Here is a 24,356-nt window from a genome sequence, read left to right as displayed (position 1 = left end):
CCAAACTACATCCAATCATGGGTAAGATATAGAAACAATGCTAGGGGCAGGAAGAAAAAAGAGACTTCTATGAAAATTTAGTTTGTATGCTTTAGGGGAATGTTTCTCAAAAAGAGGATCACAAGTTTTAAGTGAGTTAGAATCAATAATAAAATATGTCCTATCTATATGATTTACTCTTTTTATATTGGAGATGATTCAAGGCTATACCAACAATAAAGTTTCTCTTACTCACTTGTATCCTATAAATATCCTTTCTTTCGTGGAGAACAATGGTCCAGATTTATAGCTATTATCTGGAAAGTACATATAAGGCACTACTCTCTGGGGTGAATTGCACAGGTGGTGTGAAAAGCATATGACAATCAGCCATTATATGTTTCAGCAAGAAATGAGTTAGGAAATGCTGCTTTAGAGTTCAGGGTAGTGCTGTGCAAATTAGTTTGAGAAAAAGCATTCTAAAAACAACAGAAAAATCCTATCTTCAAAGGTACATAGTGCCTTCAAGAATTTCAACTGAATCATTACAATAGCAATTTGCTAGGTTTTTACCTGATCAAAGCTTAGATCTCACACAGAACCAAGATGCTCCAAATTAGAGTTGGGCATGTTTTTACCCCATATGAGAACACAGTAGTATCTCAATATCCAATAGAACTAGTGGCATTAGACATGTGTTTAATAAATATTTCCTACATTGATGAATAATAAACCAATGGTTTAAATATTAATTATACTTTCCTTGAGAACTAATGTGGAGTTAAGCAAAAACAGATGAAGTACAGAGTATATTGACTATTGACCAGTTCTGTTGATTTAATAAACCACTGTTGTAAAAGGGCAGATCAGCAAAATAGAAACTGGAAAGATCTTTAAAAAGATGACTTACCTGCTATATTTGAATGTCAATCTATGAGTTAGTAATTAGAGTGATCATTCATTTCATATTATTGCTTATGAACTTTACAAATTCTTTCAGAAGTTGTATGGAGTTTTACATATGCTACCTACATTCCATTTGGTTTTGTCCTAGGCAGATAGTTCCTATCCCTGACACAGTATTTCTTTGTCTTTCACAGAATGCTAAGTTTCCTTGTTCACTTATATTTAGATGGCAATGAAAATATATTTCCTATAGCAAGCAAAATTATTTTCTACTATTAACTTACAGTGAAAGTCAATGAAACATTCTCATGAATTTCATATAAATTCATTAAAAGTCTGATGTGCCCAAAGGTAATCTGATGGATTTTTATATTCATGATTAATATCTTTAGTCAAGGCAAAATTGATTTGTCTGTTTTAAGAAAAAAATGATATGCAGATAAAAATTTAGTTATCAAAGAACAAAAATCAAACTTGCCAAATATTACCATAATTGGTAACATAGATGGTAAAAATGCTTAGGGTAGTATATTAATATATTAGTTACAAATTGGAAATAGTTTCTGGAATATATTTTATTAATAAAATTCGAAACTATCACAAAAAACTATGGGGCAGAGAAGATTATAATTTTTTGAGCTGTATAAGAATTCTTGGGTCCAGTTTACTTTGAATTGTGATTTTGTCTATATTTCTATGAGGGCCTCCTACAAAGTTTATAATATTATTTTATTAAATTAAAAAAATCTCTCCTGGGGAGCCAAAATAGAATCATTTTGATGTTCTTATTTCATTGCCATACATGTAATAGCTTATATTTTCCCAGAAAGATGGAATGTGACCTTCAATTTTGACTATAGGAAATGGAGTCCTGGTACATGTAAAGACCTGTGGACAGCACATGGAATGTGTGGGCCAAAAGGGCTTGCTTGTCTTCTCAGAAGGCTGTGCATGACCAGCAAGTCAAAAGCCAGATGGCAGAGACAAAGTAAAAGAAACTGAAATTTCCAGAAGTGAGAATCAATGTGAAAGCTGATAAGTATCTGTGAACGGATGCCAAATACAAAGTGGTAATTATTTTCAAGATGAATAGCTACAGCTAACTAAGAAAAAAGCTAAAACAAGCAGATTGGTGAGAGGTAACAGAAATGCTAAATGTATATAAACATACGAGAATTTATATATGTGGGTGTAAATGTGCATTTGTGCAAATATATGTACATACATGTGTGGACACACAGGTAGATTACTTGAAATCATAAAGCCATCCACTAGTTATAGAAAGCTTAGGGGATAAATTATGGCTGTAGGCAATAAAAAATGTAAAGAAGTGAAAACACAATGTTATGGTTTGAATGTGAAGTGTTTCCCCAAATCCCCTTGTTAATGCAGGAATATTCAGAGGCGAAGTGACTGAACTGTGAGTTGTAACCTACTTAGTACATCTTAGTTTGAATGGATTGACTGGTGGTAACTGTGGGCAGCTGGGTTGTGGCTGGAGAAGGTGGGCCACTAGAACATGCCTTGAAAGGGCTCATCTGTCCTGAAGCCCCTTCCCAACTCTCTAACTCTGCTTCTCCATGAGCAGAGCAGCTTCCCTCCACTATGCCCATCTGCCATGATGTTCTGCAGCTCAGAGCAATCTAGTCACTTGCACTCAAAGAAGTGGAGTCAGCCAACCATGAACTGAACTTCTGAAACTGTGAGACAAAATAAACTTTTCCTCTTCTAAGTTGTTCTTGTCAGCTGAGTAACACACGTGAGGTTGTGGTACCCTTTTCTCATAGTCTTCTCCTTTCCCCAGTACTCTCAGATGCTGAAGACTTGGAAGAAAATCAAGAGCTGAACAAATAGAACATATTAAATGGTCTCCAAAGATTCTCATTTTTATTTACACCAATAGGGGCCACAATTATAGACACCTAAATATAGTGATACTGCAGCAAATGATTACAATCACTCACATAACAAATATTCTGCCTTCTTAACCTCCCAAATAATCTAAAACTTATGTGAAGGTGGAAATACATAAAAATCTGTAGTGTTAGGCTGGTTGCTGGTCATTTCTCTCTTGTATGAGGCCTGTAATGCATAAAGCCTCCAGTGCATCCCAGAATCCTTCTGGCTTTATCATTTCCAGATGGTGCTATGGTTCCTGGTCGGACACGACTACATTTGTGTGGCCTCATTGACATGCAGCATTGTACCAGGTTACACACTTGGCCTAATTTAATGTTGTTGTTCACTGATGGCCCATATTTACTAGAATTTTATTTCATAGCTAATGAATTACTCTAATCCTGAACTCTTGACTTCTAACTTTAGGACCAACATTATTAAATAGATTCCTTTTAATGCATCCTTTATATTGCTTTTAGCTTATATTTCCCAAAGGAGGAATTCTGCCCCAAAAAATGTTTCTCCAAGGCCCGACAGGGTTCAGTCCATTGTCTTTTGTCAGTATTCAGTGAACAGACATGTGATTCTGTCTCATTCATGCTCAGGTTCTCCCCCATAAAACCCTCAAGGTTCAGAGGAAAATGATGAATCTTTTAGATGATGGAACATTATGCCCTTGGCTCACTAGGTAAGGCCAAGAAAAAGAGTCCTAAGACTCAAGTCATCTTGAATCCTATGGGTGGGAAAGCTTTTGCTGATGGAAATTATGAGCCAGTGTTTCAACACCAAGCAATGATTAGATGGATTTTTCTCTTAGTAGAGATGGTTTGAGAGTGAAGAACAAAAAGCCATTTTTCCATGTTGTACCACAAACATGTATGACTGAGGGAAATAGAGAGGTTTTAGACAATCTATATGCCAGGGAACTGTGTTCATTTCACAGGGACTTTAGGTACAGTTGTTATACCTGTTAGAATGTTTTATCACGGTCTATCAGAGACCTTCCAGATATAATTTCTCAATTACCTTTCTGATCTAACTAAATAGAACCAGTTGATGTGTGATATCAGAGCTTTCAGGTAATAGGGGATTGGCCCTGAGAACAAAGACAAATATAGCTAAACTCAACTTTATAGTGACTTTTAAGGAACGGGAATAACTAATTAACCTAAAGTTTGGCATACTATATATGATTGCAATTTTACTAAAACATACATGAATGCATTCACACACAGTTTCTTTGGTTAATTTCTGCCTTCCTAATAGAAAAAATTAAAAGTGAACATATTAAATTGTGTTAGATTATGTTGTCCCATTAAAATTTTGGGATCATGGAGATTGTTGGTCAGACCAGGATGGCTCAAACATGAAGATGTAAGCTAAAACTTCAGTATTACACTAGTTACATTATAATCAGAAAGATCCTGGTGTACAATCCAGATATTTGAGGCCCTAGATTGTTCTCCAAATTGGACAATTATCTGCTGCACCTAGCAGAGAATGCCCATCCTTGTCACTCTTTTGAGCAAGTTTATATTACTAAAAAATGAAGACTCATGTATTTACACACAGTCCCACTTCAAGCTAAAAAATATCTTTTTTCATTCCCATTTCCACCTATTTCCATTATGAGCAACCAGTCCCTTTTGGTAAAATGGTCTTACATTCCAATAACATGTTATTAAAACAAAGGTCATTCTGTTGAAGTCATTTGTTATTCTGTTTGGAAGAAAAACATATTTTTATAAAAACAGATATTTTAGTGAAGCAATGTCATGTTCTTGTGTTATTTCTTCAGTAACAAACACATTTGTTTGTTTTTGTAAGGTTTGGATACTTTCTAGCCAACAACATATGTGTTTTAGGAAATGGGGATCTTAATAAGAATAGATGCTATTAACCCAAAAGAGCCAAACAGGGACAGAGCTACCTTGGCTGAGAAAAGCTCCTGGGATCTCTCCAATACACTTGGCCTGGTTAAAATACATGGACACTGAGCATTTCTGCATGACCATAAGAGTCAGCAAAGGTTATGATAAATTTTAAAAATGGAGAAGAATTTAGCAATTGATAATTATTTCCACTTGGGAGAGAAATTACTAAGTTATCATCGGATGCTTTACTTTATATATACCTTATATTACATGTTACATGTAAATGTGACATTTACATACTATATGAAATATATAGTATATGCACTTATATGTTTATGTGGCCAATAACATTTTTGGCATAAAAGTATTTGCCTTTAAGACAAAGAGTTGGGACATTAATTTGTATTTCATCTTCAGGTTTAGTATGAGATGCTTGTCACACCCAGGCAAATGGGGTATACTTCACACTGGGAGTGATTTTTCCATGGTTGTCATTTGGATTTCTTTCCCCTAATTTAACAAAATTCCTTCCAGCCTGATGATCAGCAGGAAACCAAGAGAGAACAACCTCCTAGTATAACAGGCAAACTCCTCCAAGTATTGTCAAGCAGAAAATCAAGGTTTTGCTCCCTTGAGCCTGCGTGGTATTAGCTTCTAATGCCATTTTATGGTTCTTGTGTTTTTGCCTTCAAATCTAATATTCTTCTAGGAGTAAGAAGGAATTACTTCATCTTCCAACAAATAGTAAGAGCTTCATGACCCACAATAATGATTTTAAACCTCATAATATTCCATAATCCAATAAGTGAATTAGGATTGACTGATAATCATTTTCTTTCAGTGTTTTATACATTCATTTCCACTCATTTTAAAACAAGATCTTATGAATCACTAACTGAATCAAAATTATAAAGATGATCCAGGCATTAGAACTATATTTAAAATAATTTATCTAAAATTGCTAACATATACAATGCAGTATACAATGAATATTTACTTTATACTGACTTGAAATTTATGTTTTTCTCCACCAACCTTAAAGTCAAAGATCATTCATTCTTGTTAAATTCTAAAAGAACAAAACAAAACAGGGTAATGACGATGGGGATTTTTCATTGTAGCAGAGCTAAAAATGACAGAAAACAAACCACAGATGTTGCAAAATAAACTATAACATCCACTAGAGGAGAACTGCAAATTGAAGGCTAATAGCATCTGAAATGGAGAGCAGCTTCCTGTGGGGAGGATTAAGGATCAATCTTGAAGAAGACAGTTTCTGTTCTGCACTTGAAATTGGAGGAGGATTTACACAGAGGAGAGATAAAGGGCAGGACATTCCCAGACAGAGAAGCAAGAGGACTAATGTCAGGGAAAAGTGAGGGAATGGGATAAAACTAGAAAATGGAAAGAAGGGATGATCTTTGAGAGCATCATTTGTATAGATAGAAACAGACAGACGTTAGGAGTTGCACTAAAGCATATGAAACTTATTTGGTAGGCAACTGAGAACCTCAAAGCATTTTTCTTCTTTATAACTTGCATAAATTTATGTACTTTAATTTTTATTAGCTTACTCTCTCCATATGCCATTAGAATATAAATAGAATCTTTATTGTTGCTGGTCAACATTATGATTCAGTCTAAATGTTGCAGAATTTACAAGTTGGATGATGATAAAATGAGAAGACAAATGGCCATCATCCAGAGAGGCGTGATGTGGAAATTAGATACAATGGAATAACTAATGAAAATAAAACATGGACACAGATTTAGGGTTGGTCTATGGTATGCTTTAACTAACACTTTCAACTTTAGGGGACTGACATAGAGACAATTAGTGATTACTAACAGTGGTGGCAAGGGAGCAGACAGCCCAGTTCCAGTCACAAATATTCAAAGGCAGTGGTATCAGCCAATCTGACCCTCTGACGGCATCAACCTCCCTTGCTTCCTGCTCATTTTTCTGACTTGGTTTCTCAGACTTTTGAATTTCGAAGCTCTCAAATAGCCATCCAATATATTTATTTTTTTTAAAAAAAATTAGTCCAAGTCAGATTTTGTTCTTTGTATAAAATATTCTTTCAGCTATCATGGTAAGTAAGAAGGTTGAGAAGTCTACCCTTTTGGAACTTACAAAATAATTGGAATTAGATTACTTACTTGCTATATATGAAAAAAAATAGATAAATCAGTTAGGTAGCTATTCTAGAGATTCTACTGAGTAATAATAAGGCCTTGAAGTAAAATTTTGGAAGTAAAATATAACCAAGGAAAGGGAAAAAAAGGTTAAATCTGTAGAATTTACATACTATTGGACTGAAAGTGAAGAGATGGAGGATTCAGAAACCAATTAACTGGTTTCAGATGGGTGTTTAGTAAAAGAGAGGCACTGAAAAATTGGTTATTTATAACCAGGAGACTTTTGAGGTTTTATTAATTAGAAAAAGGGGTATGAATACCCTTCTATGGAATAGCTTTTATTAGCAATTCTCTGAATGTATAAGGTGGGGTAGTGTGCTCACTCTTTGCTTCTGACCCAGCCTCAGCCTCCTCTCCACTGTCTAGCTGGGAGACAGGGCACAAAGGGAACCTAAGCACCTTCTGTGACCTGTGTTTGCAGCAGCCTGCTTGTGCTGGCCCATCAGTCATCACGTGCATTTCCCCACATTCCAACTCCAGTGAGGTCATACTGGAAACCTGAAATGAACCCCATGGTAGTATTTACATCAAGGAAACAGGCAAATGCTGCAAATCTAGAATTCCTTCCCTTGAGAGCCAATTTATCAGTTGAGCACCACTGAATATTGCTCAAGAAGAGTTCTCTCGTGGACCAAGGAATTGCTTTGTATACTTGAAGCTGCCCCAAGACCAAAGGAAATCCTTCAAGAAACACAGATCTCGTTCCTGAGACAGAGTTAGGAATTCATTTCATATTTACATATGCATAGTTATCCTACTATTTCCCCAGATTATAAAGTCCTGAAGAGCTGGGGCCATTATTACACTTACATCTGTAGTTCGAATTCAAATCTAGGGTAGCACATGGTAGCTTCTCAAAAAATATTAACTAAATGAATGGCCGACGTAAATTCATAAGTGAACCAAGCAGTAAGAGGTTTTCTGTTTCTAATTGCAATGACATTTCTGTCTTACCTGCCTTCCCTGGTTGTCAGATCCCCTTGAACACCCTCCTCCTCTGTCCCTTCCTATGTCATTCTCTACACCTTCCTTCTATATTCCTAATCCTCTTCCACAAGTCCAGTCTCATATTATCATAAAATGACAGCATCAGAAGAGGATTAAGAGACCATCTGTTTCATTGCCCTGATGATAAAACATGATGTAAGGAGTTTAAATTAGTTTTCCCAAACTGCAGAAATATCTAGTGGCACAGTAATGATTTAGACTCAGGACCCCAAAATTTAAATCCAGTTGTAGTTGTTTTGTAATCACTCAGTATAGCCATATAGAGAATGTTGGACAATTCACAAGACTAACTCTCTTGCTCCCTTTCCTAAATAAGGGGTTTCGGAACAACATCAGAGGTGGCAGTCTGGTGGGCATGAAGGAAAGCACTGTGTGTATTCAACTGATGATCACATTCATTTATTTACCTATTCATTAACACATTTATTTGTATACTCATAAAACATATTTACTGAATTGCTACCCTATAACAGGAACTCTTATAGACATATAAAATAAAACCATTGAGGTAATTAGCAAAGGTTTTGCCTTTAAATAATTGCACTCAAGAGGTTATGCCTGATCTGAAATTGTTCCTTGGATTTTTCTGTTCAAGTCCAAAGATATAATGCAAGAATGAGACGCTCTATTCAAGAATGAGAAAAAAATTATTATTGTTTATCAGTGATAGTATAAAAAACCAAAATTTGTAGCTTATATTCCCCTTGAATTCCTATGAATTTCATTCTTTATTCTGTTGGCATCTTGCTTCTTGCTGTCAATTTGTATTTACCAAGTCAAGATAAAAAGGATGCCTGAGGATAATACATCTTTTCTTTTGAATCTGTATTCACTCTCTGAAGATCTATTTTCTTTCCATTCAACAAAAAGAATCTAGAGGAAAAACATTGTCCATAATGTTAATCTAACCAAACTGGTGTTTTCTCGGTATTTAAGGAAACAGTGGCATTTTTTGGCATTTACTTTATTTATGTAAGGAAGCATCACATTCAGCATATTTCAATAAGGTTGCTAATCTGTGGAAGACTAAATGTGTTAGGTCATATAAGAATTATTTTTAGGTTTTTCAAAAATGATTACTCATTGCAACCATTGCAACTAGTTATGCAACTTGTTTAAGAAAGGCATATTCCTAAATCCTGACAATAATCATTTCATGAATGAGAAAAATTGGGTCAAATGCATAGAAGGTTGATGTGAAGGAAGATTTAAGCCTGGTTCTTGATTAAAAGGTAAACCTCCATGTTACCAGTTATACTACCATCCTGGGGCAATGGTAGCAAAACACCGAAACTGAATGGCTTATAACAACAAAGGCTTATTATACAATAGGTGTAGTAGCCAGAAGGTGGAATTCAAGGCCTCATCAAGACCATGCTCTCTCTGAAGGCCCATAGGAGGAATTGGTCCATTCCTTTCTCTAGCTTCCTGTTTTGCTGAGCATCCATGGCTTATAGATGCATTAAGTTAATTTCTGCCTCCTTCATCATGTGGGGCTCTCTATATCTTTCTCTGTATCACTTCTCTTCTTATAAAAGCATCTGCTCCCTGGCCATTGGCTGAGTGACTTTTCTCTTTCACACCATTCCACCATGATGTTCTGTCTCACCTAAGGCCCAAAGCAAGGAGCCAGCCAAGCAAGGACTGAAACCTCTGAAATCTTGAGCCAAAATACATCTTTCCTATTTTAAGTTGTTTGTCAGATATTTTAGTCATAGTGACAGAAAGCTGACAGACACAGACAGAGTTTTGAGGGAACACCTCATTCAGTGCACCAGAAGAGCAAAATTCTAAGTGGAAATAAACTGAGTCCAACCTGTGGTTCACACTTCACTTATATCTTTTGGTATTCACCTCCCTCCATATTAGTCCAAACTGGGTAAATATGTTTTAAGTGTTTAAAACCCACTGTTGCTTTGAATACTTGAAAACCTCCCACATAGTTTTAAAAGATCCAATATCCTACCAACCTGTGAAATGCTTCTTTATCCTGAGGACAAATGTATTATTCCTTATTTTAAATGACAGAAGAAAAATAGAAAATATCTTCCATCCTTGGAAACTAACATAAAGAAAGCAGACTCTATGAAAATAACTTGTCTTGACTAAGTTAACTAAGGAAAGATGGACAAAGAAAGTAGTTTTGATGGTATAGAAATGCCCATGTTTCCATAGGGATGAATGATAAGCACACACAAAGGAATACTGGAAAAAAATCTTTTTATACTTTCTTCTTTTGCTTTATTCAGTAAACATTCATTTTGACAGGTCCTGTATTATCAGAACGTTAGAATTTTTTACACCTATATTTCAATGGAAAACTGTTTCCCATTCTGGGCATTTTCAATTCATAAAATAAAAATTTTGGAGAGTTTGCTAAAATTTTATCGATTTTAAATTTTATGCAAAAATAATGCTCCATTTATCTAGAATTACTAGAACATGACTTTTTCTTTACTTTGTACTAACACAGACAAGGTCAGTTTAACCAATGTTTCTGAGGCATATATAACAGCCTTATTTCTGCTTTCTTGAAGTCTGCAAAAGTTCTGAATGAGTTTGTTGGCTGCCTTCTGGCAAGGTAAAACTAGTGCTAGAGGTCTCATGCTTACATAGTATAAGGAATTTTATCCGAGCTCAGTGAGAGAACAATCAGATGCCTGAACTACTAGAAGGATGAATCGTCTATAAGGTTTGATTCGCCTGCTGTGAACCCTGACAAGTAAAAAAGAGCTTAAGTGTAATCCATTTTCACACTTCTCACAGCTTCAGAAAGATGGGTAATTATTAGTTGGAATAATGATTAGAAAATATAGGATTCAAAATAAACCCATCATGCATTGGCTTCCCATATTAATTCTCATAATTTCATTTAGGGAATGATTAAGACAATGATTTTGGTCTGGGGATGTAGCTCAGAGGTAGAGTGTTTTCCTAATGTTGTAGTTAGCTTTTTCACTGCTATGACCAAAAGACCTGACAAACACAATTAGAAGAGAAAAAGTTTATTTGGGGACTATTTCAGAGGTCTCAGTCAATAGATAGCAGGCCCCATTGCTCCAGGTTCATGTGACTCTGAACATTTTGGCAGAAGATTGTGGTGAAAGGAAGCAAGCAGCTCGGGACATTGCCAGGAAGCAGAGAGAGACTACCCTAGACAGATACAAAATATATACCCCAAAGGCCACACCCCCACCTCCTCTAGCCACATCCCACCTGCCTTCAAGTTACCACTCAGTTAATCCCCATGAGGGGATTAATTTTCTGATTGAGCTAAGGCTCTCATAACCCAATTATTTCACTGCTGAATGTTCTTACAGTGTCTCATTATGAGCTCTTGGAGGACATCTAATAAAAAAACTAAACCATATCACCTAATACACTCTGGATTAGATACCCAGAAACACAAAAAATAAATAAAAATAAAAATATGTAAAAAAATGATTGCTGGGCAGGGGATGTGGCTCAAGCAGTAACTCGCTTGCCTGGCCTGTGCAGGGCGCTGGGTTCCATCCTCAGCACTACATAAAATAAAATAAAGATGTTTTGTCCACTGAAAACTGAAAAATAAATATTAAAAAAATTCTCTCTTTCTCTCTCTCTCCCTCTCTCTCCTCTCTCTTTTAAAAAAAATGATTGCTCAAAACATGTAGCTCTTAATTATCCTTACTATGACCTTACAGCTTCATTTTATAAAGTAATACTATTATTTTTCCCAATTAAAATCAGTGCAGTTCCAAGTAAACATTTAAAAATAAAATTAAATTAAGAAAAACACCAAGAAGAAAATAAACACCATTCACATTTCCATTTCTCAGGGACATATATTATTATATTTTATATGTTCTGTCAGGCTTCATAGACTGGTATCTTTTTTTGACAGATGACTTATTAAAATAGGCTTCATATTTTCTTTACCATTTTTCTACATTTAGTAATATGTGCTTGTATTGTTTATGTCTTCTGTTGGTTATGCGTTTCATATTCACCCAGATGTTGTTAATATTGCCTATTTTATGACATGATTTTTGAAAGTATGAAGTATCTGTTTACCACTTCTCAGAATTTTCCATGATACTATCACAAAGTAGGGATGAGGATATTCGTGCTCCTGCTATAGCACCAACATTTCTCTCAAGTTGTTTCCTCTACTTTTGGTGTTCCAGTCTGTAGCACATGTGAGCGTACTTCACATGTCATTTAACACATTATGTGTTCTCCCCAACTCTTCAAGTAAACCCAATGAAGTTGTATCAGATTTATTCAGTGATATTTCATACTCTCTGGAACATCATTATTGGGGTCTCTGTACCCCATTTTGAGAACCACTGGTGTGATTTAAGATTTTCTAAAAACAGTTGGCTGAATCAACAATGCAACCTTGCTATAGAAACTCTGCCCTGAGATGCTCAATTTAGAATGAGAGTAGGAGGCTGAGAAGAGGCACATCTATGTTATAAAGTGACAAAGAGAAGGCATTTATAATTTCACACCTAAGGTCTTGGTGGTGGTGGTGTTTTTTTTAATCATCTTTACAGTAAATTCTATTGTTTAATATATGGGGGAAAGATCAATTTATACTGAAGTTGATGTTAGTGTTGCTGTTCACATAATCAAGTGTGATTGTTATAATTACTTTGAATAATAGCAACTTTTCAGGACAAATTTCCTACAAATTTCCTAGCTCTAGAGACAAAATAAGACAAGGTCCTTTCACTCTTAAGGAGCTCAGTATTAGTGGGGGATATGTAAACTGTGTGTACATCTCCTTCCACTTATTTTTAGCTCTTGTCTTACACATATGTATTGAAGAAATCCAGAGAAGATTTTGATGATATAATGGCTGGGATTAGCTGGGAAAAGAAATGTCCAAAAATAGACATTTGCTGTTGGGTAGTAAAGGGTTGTTTCCTGAGAGGAATGGAGGGGGGGAAATTCACATTTAGAGATACAAAGAATAAAAGGAAGAGTTAATTACAAAAATGGCTCCATTTTCTATGCAAAGAGTACAAGAATATCAGCAGGATGAAGAAGAACTAGGGAGAGAAAGGAGATTAAAAGACAAGTTCCTTTTGCTCTTAAGGAAGACAGAAGTAGTGAGAAATATGTAAGCTGTATGTACATCTCCTTCCATTCGTTCATAGCTCTAATGATGAACACCTCAATTCCATTCTCAAGTAGAATGATCAGATTGAGAATGTTCCCATGAGAATGGCCTGCTGAGGAAAACACTGATGAAGGTGATTAGAACTGAAGAGGGGAGTGTTTTATACAGATTGTGTCACGTGGAAGTCGAGATTGCTCAGGATTTAAGAAAGCCTAAGGAAAACCCTGGGAAGGTGAAGAACTCAGATGTCCGACCATAAAGGAAAAGAAACTTTGAATAAGGCTATAAGTACACAATTCAAAAATAAGTAATGAATAACTAGAATGACAATCTCTCTACTGTTCAACAGTTTTAAATTGAAGTCTTTATAAGAGGTCAAACTTCCCCACTTAAGTGGATGTGCCATAAGTGGCAGAAATTCAGGTTTCAGAGGGTTGATTTCTCAGAAAAGGTGTTCATGACTGGAATTTTTTCTAATACAATGAGTATTCTAGATTGTGTTGTAGAAACAGCAAGAAGGAAATGGCCCACGACAGAGGAAAGGCCAATATGGATGGAGAAGACAGTCTAGAAGATAATAAAGAACCTGTGGGGCCTTTGTGTTGGTCAGTGATGGTGAACTTGGGAACCTGAAGTAGACAGTAAGCTGTATTAGTGGAAATACATTTCAGGGTTTCCACAAAACTTTAGTACAAAGTTATTTTGTTGCCTAGAGGACATGAAAATTTTATGGTACAGTTCATTGGACCAAAGTCTTCAGTTCTTCCTACATCTACTTCTTCATTGTATGAGTAGGATGACTTGGAAATAAATTCCTCTGAATTGATGAATAATTCTATTTTCTGAAGGACTCACTTACCTCCATACACACACTCTGGGGTGAAGGAGATGTCATCAAGGGCAATGAAGATGTTATCATTTCCACCCAAATCAGCTTCAAATGCCACTTTGAAGGGACTGTTAGTAGAGAGAGGTACATGTCCGTACATCCATCCAGTTCTTTTATTTCCAATCGCTGACCATACAAGGATGTTTAGTCCTGATTCTTCAATGGTATACACCTAAAAATGTAATAACAATAAGAAAAACAACAACTCTTTAGGACTGGTTATTAAAGGTAGTGGGGCATCCAGCTGATTGATTAATGAAAGAATGACAACTCTGTCAGAGGAAAAGCTTAATACACTTCATACCAATGGTGATGGAATCCATCAGGGCCGAGTTCCATTTCTCCAGATATGAGGATTGAATAACAAAGAAACATCAAGGCAAGCGTAGAAAACAAGTGTTATTTAAAGGACAGAACAGAGACAGATTTCTCTGCAGAAAACGGGCCCCAGCTCAGGTATCCAAAGAAGTGGGAATGTCCTGTTCCTTTAATACATTGAAGATTTTTCTCTTTTCTTATATTCTTCTTCTCCGTTTATCTTACCTATGTGACCAGGCAACAAAAGATGAGCCAAAAGGTCGAACAAAACCTTCCAGGTGTGCCTCTCTGTGTCTGCTCAAACAGGCAGGAAAAGGGCCACCCAGGAGGTGCTCAACAACATTTTGGGAAGTACAGTTTCCTGTAAGCAGGCAACACTGGCAATGGTGGAGGAGGAAGGAAAAGGGCTCTGGAGGTATTAGCTGAAATCAGTCCTGCGGAAGCAGCCTCCATCCCCCCAGACCCAAATCAGCTTCCATCTTCCCAATCCCAACTGATCCCCTATCTACACTAACTGCCTCTCCTTTGTTCTTGCTTCATATTGAGTCCAGTATTTTCTATCTGTAGAAATTGTGGCTTACATAGTGAGCAATGTATGTTATATTATCTTGGATTTTGTCATACCAATTTCCATATACCATCTAAAAAGTTAGAAGAGATATAAAACTAAAATGTGTCATTGCTAAAGAACTTTGCCTATGTTAGTCTGTAGAAAAAGAGGACCCTCAAAATAAGTACATATGAGATCATACAAGTCATTTCAGAAACCAAAGTAATATGCAGAAAATATTTAACATTTGACAGGTAGAAAAAATCTTCCTGGAGTAACATCAATATTCAGCACTAAAATGAAAGGATTAAAAAAATCTCATACACAAAAAGTGAAATATAAATGGAATTAGCTTTGAAACTAACAATCACATTAAGTTCTAGTGATTTTTTTTAACAATGAAAGCAATTTAGAATAAAGTGAATAACAACATAAAAAAATCAATACTACTTCTTAGCATTCTTCAAGAAGTTCTATAAACAATAAAGAAAAAGTAAGATTGAAAAATACACACATTATTGGTATGTAACTATATATACATATATGTAATGTGTATGCAACTTTTTTATATGTATGTATGGGCATGGGTATATATACACATATATAAAGACATACATCATATATATATATATATATATATATATATATATATATATCTTGATATATCTACATATCTATCTATCTCTATATATCTATACCTATATCTGTTTTTTGCAGTGCTAGGGATTTAAGGCATAGCTTCATGCCTCATGCATGCTAGGTAAAGGCTCTACCACTCAGCAAGAACCTTAATCCAAGGTATTTCTATATTTCTATATTTCTAATTCCAGTTAGTTATTTCCTCAGTTGGTTGCTAAGACTATATACAACGTATATGTAATATTGAATTATGTTGCCTATATATGGCTTGTAATGTACTTCAGCAATAATTCACAAAACCCTTTCTTTAACATGGGGAAAAAAGAACCAGAGAAAAGAAAGCATATCAATATCAATTTTGTTCTATTGTAATACTGTTTTTTTCCAATAACCTTCTCACCCACTGAAAAAAAAATCATACTTTTCCACTTTTTTTTCCTAGTGTCAAAATTTGTGTGTAGGTATTTTATCTTATAAATTTTATCCAAAATAATACCACTCATCCTATTACATATGATGATATTAAATTGACATTCTAGAAATAGTATCAAGAATCATCTCCAGAGCTATAAATTAAGCATGCTGCCAATGCCTACCAGTATAAAAAGTCTAAGTAAAGAGAGAAATCCAATTGTTGATGGAAATTAATCAAAACAAAAATAAACCAAGATTTTTTCAAAGACTAAGTAAAAATTGAAAAACTCACCCAAAGTTTGGAAACCTGAAATATGAGAATTTAACACTATAATAATCAAATTGAACATCTTGAAAGAGCAGTTATTTGCCAAGCAAAAATCACTTTTTATATTGACACATCTCTTAAAGAAATGAGATAACATTCAAGATTTCCCCTTGACATCATGTGCCCCCCAAAATGACAGTCCCCCACGACACCCACTAAATGCTCACATTGCAGAGGCTGGCAGCCTCTTCCCTGATGCATCCCTTCCTGCTGCTGATCTCTCTCTCCCAGCCCCATCCATGAATCTCATCCAAGGTGACAGGTGGCTCCTTGTACCAGGGGAATAGGAGAAGGAGCAATATGATCCTCTCTCCTTAAGACATCCAAAGAAATCATTTGAAATTATAAATTTCCCCTGGGCAATATTCTTGGACTTTTAAGTTCTGCTATGCATTGACATGCTAAGAGTCTTTCCTTTGAAATTAAACTGTCACAGAATAAAGAATTTAAACACACACACACACACACACACACACACACACACACACACACAGATTTTCAAAGACTTAAGTAAAAATCAAAAACCTTCCCTGAAGTTTGGAAAGCTAAAATGTAAGATTTCACTATAGTAACCAAATTGAAAATCTTGAGAGAGCAGATATTTGCCAAGCAGAAGTCACTTTTTATATTGATACTTCACTTAATGAAATAAGCTAAGATTCAACATGAAAGGAATTTGGGTCTGTTGACTATTCCAGGTCTTCCCTTCAATTACACAGCTCAGTCTTCAAATTCATGCATTTGTTTTCCATTTCTTAAAAATTAAAAGAAGTTTTCAATTTAATTCTCAACAGGACCACTGAATAGAATATAACTAAAGTGGGCTTTTTTTCTGCACAAATCTTGGTTATATCAAAAATATTTGAAAAGGAATGACTTCATTATTTTCATTTGAAATGCCTTTTTCTGAAAAAAAAACTCAATTTAGAAAAAGAATTTACTTGAATATATAACCCCAATGCTTTCTGTTTCCCCCTAAATTATAGTATCTATGCATTTTATGTATTAATATGCTTATTTTTACTATATTTACAATTTATATTTCTCTCTGCATTTAGTCTTTTTAGTTTTCAATCTATCTTATATGCTCTTTCCAAATCCATTTTCTTCCATTGTGTTCTCACTCTACTTCTCCAAATTCCATCATGACCCCTATCCCAGTCATGAGTATTAAACTCTCTAACATGGTCCACGTTTCTAATCCCATTGTTTGACCACACCATTATTCCAAATTAATGCTGGTCAGCTTCGCTAACTCATTACTTAGTTCAATGAAAAATTCTGAGAAGTTCATGAGTTGTTTTAATAGTAACATATATTTATAATTCACCAATATATGAAATTGAATAATTCTGTGGTGTTTCTTTAGGCATAGTGCCAATGGAAAAACTCGGACTATTGTTAAAGAACTCCACATAATGCCGTTTATTCACTATGACTAATGGGAAGTGCATGAAAGGCTAAAGTTATAATGTATATTTCTGTCTTGCAACGGAAATAACATTCATTGTTTTTCTGAGGGGTTTTTCCATGATAACTCTCAAAAGATTCATTTTTAATAACTTAGAAATCTGTTACTTTGAAAGAGCAAAATGGCTAATATTCTTGAAAAATAATTGATTTTAATGTGATTTCTTTCTAATTTCACATTTAATTCAATAAATTTTACTGTAAAGCCAATTCATGTCACTGTAATAGTTTTTTTATTTGAAATAGCTTTCTAAAAAAATCAATTGCTGGATGAATTTACTGGATATTTTAAATTTTGGTTGAACATAGGCACAATAATATATCAATGGTTAACATTATATATTGTCAAGTATATAATGCTTATTTTTATGCTTATTTTAGAAATGATAGAGAATCAAGGAATATACAAGATACTAAATAATAAACTTTATACTGTAATAAAGTTGTATGTATTCAAATATGATAAATGAAATAACTGCTTCTAATGTGGTTCAGGAAAAGTTGAAAGAGAACATACTAAGTCGAAACAGGAAAAAATAATGAGGTCACCTACTACAAATTCTGTAATATTTTCCAATTAAATTTAAGATTTTTTTGACAAATTCCTCAGCATTAATCCAGAGATATTCTTTGAAGGAAAGCATTTGACACATATAAAGAGGTAGTAGAAAATAAGACCATTAATGGTTAAATTTCAGAATAGGAGGGATATCAGAGACCAGCTACTCCAGTAATATCCATATATTTAGGTGGCCTAGGTGAAGGTTTGAAAGGAATTGATTAGAAGTTCCTCTCCTGCAGCTATTCAGAAACTCCAGGAGGCTTTGACATTGAAGGTGGGTCACTGGCACTAACTTGGATCCTTTGAGTGGACACCTCAGGATATAAGAAATACTTCATCCATTTCATTAAGTATTAAGCTCATTAAAACTAATGTATGAAATGCATCCGTGAGAGGAAAATATGACTTTTCTTGGCCCCCAGCTGTTCTCAGCTCTTCTGCTAGGGCTGTGCTCTTTAATCACCACTGACAGGGCAAAGCCGTGAAGTGAACAACTGCTTCATTCTTAGAAGTTCATAGTTTCACATGGTTTAATTTCTAAATACTCAAATTTTATACAAGAAGAAAGAAAACATCAAAAGTAATAGAAAAGGAACATTTCTTTAAAAGTAAGAGATCATTTTTTTTTTCAAATAAATGGCAAAAGTGTGGAAAATAATAATGATGCTTCCCATATTAATGAAATTTAGCTCATTCACATACTTTGTTATATGGACCTCATTTCATATATGTGACTAAGTTAATTGCTTTCTATAGTTCTGGAATTTGAGAAAGAGAGATTAAACAATTAATTAAATATATATAGCACAAACATGAAGTTTTTGGTCCAGCATGCAAAGGGATTGGAAATTGTCCAGTCCTCACCAAAAACAAAACCAAACCAAAAAACAAACCTGAATAATCTGAAAATCAACAGTTCTTAGATCCCTCAGAGAATTAAGGCTGCAGAGAAAACCAATGCCTCTAAAACTGGGGAGACCAAGAGGCAGATGCATTGAATCACCATGACCTGAACAGGAACCCAGGAGCAGATACCCTCAAAGGCATTTACACCAGGGTAGAGACATCAAAAATGTAATTGATGAACTATAAGAGATTCAGTGTAGACAGGTTTAAAAGTTATACTCGAGGGGTGAATTCTTAGGAAGATTCCATAATTAGTGAGTTTTCCCTTCAGGAGTCTTACTAGATTCTTACAATGAAGATCAGGATGGGAAAAAATCTCTTTGGCAGGCAAAGGGGGAAAGCATTTAGGGAAATCAACAATCACTTTAAATGAAAATTCAGAGGCTGGGGTTGTGGCTCAGTGGTAGAGTGTGCACTTTGTATGTGTGAGGCACTGAGTTCGATCCTCAGCACCACATAAAAATAAAGGTATGTGTCCATCCACAACTAATATCTATATCTATATCTATATCTATATCTATATCTATATCTATCTATCTATCTATCTATATGAAAATTCAGCAATAGAAGATATTTTTCAAAGTGGAATTAAAAATAAGACCTAACTATATTCTGTGTAGAAGAAATCCATGTTAAATACAGATTAGAAGTCTTGGGATGGAGAAAGATATACTATGATAATGCCTACTTAAAAAAAAAAAACCTAGAAAAGTTATGTTAATTTGGGGCAAAGTAGACTTTAGAGAAAGGAAAATTATCAGGGATAAAGAAAGAATTTGCTATAGAATGAATATTTGTGTCCTTCTCCCAAATTCACTTGTTGAAACAATCCCTAAAGTGATGATACTAAGGGGTGAAACATTGGGGAGGTGAGGAGGTCTGAAGAATCTGCCTTTGTCAGTGGGATTAGAGCCCATATGAAAGAGGCATGCCTGAGTTTGTTAAGAGCTTTTATTGTGTTAATACACTGCTGTCTACAAATTACACAGTTTAAGATACTTTGTTATTGCAGCCCTCAAAGGACTGAAATAACGTTATATGATTTTAAACTAGTCCATTCTCCAAAATGACATGATAATCCAATATATATATATATATATATATATATATATATATAAATAATTCAGTCCCAGTATTTTCCTTTTCTCTTCTCTCTACTAATCTTTCTGCTATTTACTTATAGTTATCTTTTTTAAATTAGTGTCTAAGGGTATATGTGATGGTAAGATTCACTGTGGTATTTTTATATGTGTACATAGGAAAATTAGGTGCAATTCATTTTACTGTTCTTTCCTTATCCTAACCCTCTTCCCTCCCCTTCAATCCTTTTTGACCACTCAACTAATCTTTCTTTATTTTTTTACTCCCCTCCCCACCATTTTGCATTAGCTTCTGAACATCAGAGAAAATGTCTGACTTTTGCTTTTTTAGACTGGCCAATTTCACTGAGCAGGATACATTCCAGTTCCATCCTTTTTCTGGCTAATGTCATAATGTCATTCTTCTTTATGGCTGAATAATACTCTGTTGTATACTTATACCAAATTCTCTGTTTCTATTAATCTATTGAAGGACACCTAGGTTGGCTCCATAGTTTGGCTATTGTGAATTGTAGGGCTATAAATATTGATATGGCTGCCTCAGTATAGTATGCTAATTTTAAATCCTTTGGATATATACTGAGGTCTGAGATAGCTGGATCATAAGGTTGTTCCATTCCTAGTTTTTTGAGGACTCTTTATACTGTTTTTCAGAATGGTTGCTACAGAATGGGAGAAAATCTTTGCCACCTGCCCCCATAGTGGCCATTAATATCCAGAATCACATCTTTCTTAATGGTAAAAAACTGAACAACTCCCCGCTAAAATCAAGAACAAGCAAGGATGTTCACTATCATCATTCCTACTCAACACTCTTCTAGGAGTCCTTGGTGATATAATAGCAGAAGAAAATGTGTACTGATCATGAAGAAATTAAACTTTCTTTTCAGATGACATGATTATCTAGAAAATCCTCCAAATCATCAACAACCAAAAAAAAAATAATAAGCAATTGGAACAAGGTTGCCGCCCACAAGGTTAACTTACAGAAAGAAGTTAATGACTTTCTTATGTCTAAGCAAGAAACAATTTGAATTTAAAACAAAGCCATTTTTATTAGCACCAAAAGAAGAAGAAGAAAAGAAAGAAAGTAATATATAGTCATATGTTGCTTAAGAAGGAGGCAATATTTTGAGAAACATGTCAGGTGATTTTGTTGTGAAAACATCACAAAGTGCAGGTACACAAATCCAAATGGCAATAAATGACCTGGGCAGTGGTGTATACCTGTCATCCCAGCAATTCAGAAGGCTAAAGCAGGAGCATCACAAGTTCAAGGCCAGATATAGCAGTTTAGCAAGGCTTTAAGCAACTTAATGAGACCCTGTGTATCCAGGTTCATTACCTGTAATATGCTTAAAGGAATCACTGTCACATACACATTCTGTCATTGTGTCACTGACCAAAATGTCAGTATATGACAAGTGATAGTGTATGCATAAATTTAATAAAATATGATATATATAATAAATGCTAAAAATGATTAAAAAGATAAATAAAAGGACAGATAATATGCTATGAGGAAGACTCAATATGATCAAGATAAAATTTCTTCCCAACTTCATTATGTATACAATTCAATCATAGCAGGTTGCTTTGAGAATATCAACAAACAACAAACTCATTCAAAAGTTTATAAAGAAAAACAAAACAAAACAAAACAAAAAAACAGAAAATTCAACACATGTAGAGGCAAAACAAATTTAGAGGACTGACATTAGCTTCCTGCAAAGCACAGAGAAAGCTGTAGTGATCAAGCCAGTATAGTATTGGTAAGAAGGTAAACAAATTGGTCAATGAAACAGAAATCCCAGAAACACACTCACACAAATGTAGTCAATTGATCTACAACAAAGAAACAGAGGCCATCCAGCAGAGAAGGGGTGATCTTTCTAACAAAGACTGCTGGAACAACTAGACTCAATGTAAAAAAACAAGAAATGAAAAAAAAAAAAATCTGGGGCTGGGGATGTGGCTCAAGCGGTAGAGTGCTCGCCTGGCATGCGCGCGGCGCTGGGTTCGATCCTCAGCACCACATACCAACAAAGATGTTGTGTCCACCGAAAACTAAAAAATAAATATTAAAAAAATTCTCTCTCTCTTTCTCTCTCTCTCTCTCTCTCTAAAAAAAAATCTGGACACATATCATCTATGTTACATCAACATTAACTCAAAATTGTTTATAGATGTGAGTATCAATGCAAAGTATAAAACTTATAGAACATAACAGAAAATAACCTAGGTGACCTTGGGTTTTGTGATGACTTTTTGGACATAGTACCATGAATGAAACATTAGAACATTGGATTTCATTAAATTAAAAACTTCTGTTGCCTAAAAGACACCAGACAATGAAAAGACAAGCCAAAAACTGGTGAAAAAAATTTATAGCTCATATCTCTTAAACAAGTAGTATAAAATATAGAAAGAACTTGTAAAAGTCAAAAATAAATAATACAAATCCCAACTTAGAGAAATGGACAAAAGATCTAAGTAGACACCTCACCAAAGAATGTATTGAAATGTAAACAGTCACAGGATAAAGTGTTCACCATCACATGTCATCAGGGAATTGCAAACTTTTTTAAAAAATAAGATACCAGTAAGCATATATTAGGAAAGCCTTTTGTACAAAATGCTTCCTAAGATGTGGAGCAGTAGGACCGCTCCTTCATGGCTAGAGGGAATGCAAAGATAATACAGTGAACTTTGAAGGTAGTTAAGCTGTTGCTTACAAAATTAATAAAACTGAATCTAGTCATTGTGTTACTGGAAATTTATCTGAGTTAAAAACTTCTAGCCACAAAGATGTTTATAACAGCTTTACTTACAATTGTCCAAACTTAGGAACAGTCAAGATGTCTTGAAACAGGAAACCAAACAAATGTTGGAAGATCGTGGAATTCTTTTTCAGTGATACAAAAGAAATAAGCTATCGAGCCACAAAAAGATATGGGAGCTTAAATGCATATTTCTAAGTGAAGCAAGTCAGTCTGAGAAGACTTCAGGAAAGGAAAATACTTGGTACCATTAAAAAAAAAAAAAAAAGAAAGATCAGTGGTTCCCAGGGTTTTGGGATAGGGAGGGATGGATAGGTAGGTGAAATAAAGGGTATTTGGGGGGCACTGAAATCATTCTGCATGATATTGTGGAGATATATATATATATATATATATATATATATATATATATATATATATTTATACTTTCCTCAAAACATATGTGATGCACAATACAGAGTAAACTCTTGTGAACTACAGATTTTACTTAATAATAATGCATCAATAGCATAAAATATCAGCTCTTTAATTATAACCAATGTACCATAATAAAGAAAGATAATAGTGGAGACTGGGTAGGTCTGAGGTAGGAAATATAAGGAGGTATCTTTTATGTGAAGCATTTATTCTTTGTACTCAGTTTTTCTGGAGACCTAAAACTGTTTAAAAACTAAAGTCTATTAATTTTTAAAAATTCATTTTAAACCTACACAGGATGAAAATAAGAGAACTGGTATTGATTTTTTTTTTTTTTGCTTTCATTCAATCAATTGCCTACTTAGTTGGAAAAACAAAAATGTCTCATCCATTTCAACGTTAATTAAAGCAATTCTTAAAATAAGCATTTGGTCCTCTAAACACATTAACCACTGATTCCTCCTCCTCCTGCTCCTCCTCATCCTCCTCTTCCTCCTCTTCTCTCTCTCTCTTTTCTGTCTCTCTCTCATACTTTGTATCTCGGATTTTGAACATTTCAAAAGTCAGATGGCATACCATCTCTTACCTTGCCAATGTCAACTACATTCTCTAACTTTTTTAAGACCAAGCAATGTTGCAAGCTCACAGGCAAGAATTATCAAAGTGCCAGGCACATGAAACTATCAGAGGAGGCAAGTAGAACTCAGTCATGGCTTTTATAGACCTGGGTCCCTGAAGTACAGGGCATAAGAATGTCATTACAATGGTGTAAATTTTTTTTCTTTAAAAATGAAAATAAGAAGCTGGGGCTTCGGCTCAGCAGTAAAGTGCTCGCCTAGCACATGAGAGGCCCTGGGTTCTATCCTCAGCAAATAAATAAAATAAAGGTATTGTGTCCTACTTCAACTAAAACATAATAAAGAAGAAAGAAAAGAAAATAATGGAAAGCACCTACTAAGAAAGAGTTTTTTAAAAAGCTTCTTCAAGTTTTGACTCCCATCTTTTACTCCT

General features: G+C 34.7%; 1 protein-coding gene across 1 annotated transcript in view; it reads right to left on the bottom strand.

Moving 5' to 3' along the window:
- The window catches only part of Malrd1 (MAM and LDL receptor class A domain containing 1), a 656,113-nt gene that overhangs the window by 124,291 nt on the left and 507,466 nt on the right, over positions 1 to 24,356 (bottom strand). Inside the window, exon 33 of the mRNA XM_077802928.1 lies at positions 13,832 to 14,033. Coding sequence (XP_077659054.1) covers positions 13,832 to 14,033 — 202 coding nt within the window. The remainder of the gene's footprint in view (positions 1 to 13,831; positions 14,034 to 24,356) is intronic.

This window comes from Urocitellus parryii, chromosome 9 (assembly GCF_045843805.1).
Source record: "Urocitellus parryii isolate mUroPar1 chromosome 9, mUroPar1.hap1, whole genome shotgun sequence".
NCBI classification, from domain to species: domain Eukaryota; kingdom Metazoa; phylum Chordata; class Mammalia; order Rodentia; family Sciuridae; genus Urocitellus; species Urocitellus parryii.
Note: the sequence above shows the minus strand (reverse complement) of the source record. Positions and strands in the feature narration are given on the sequence as shown.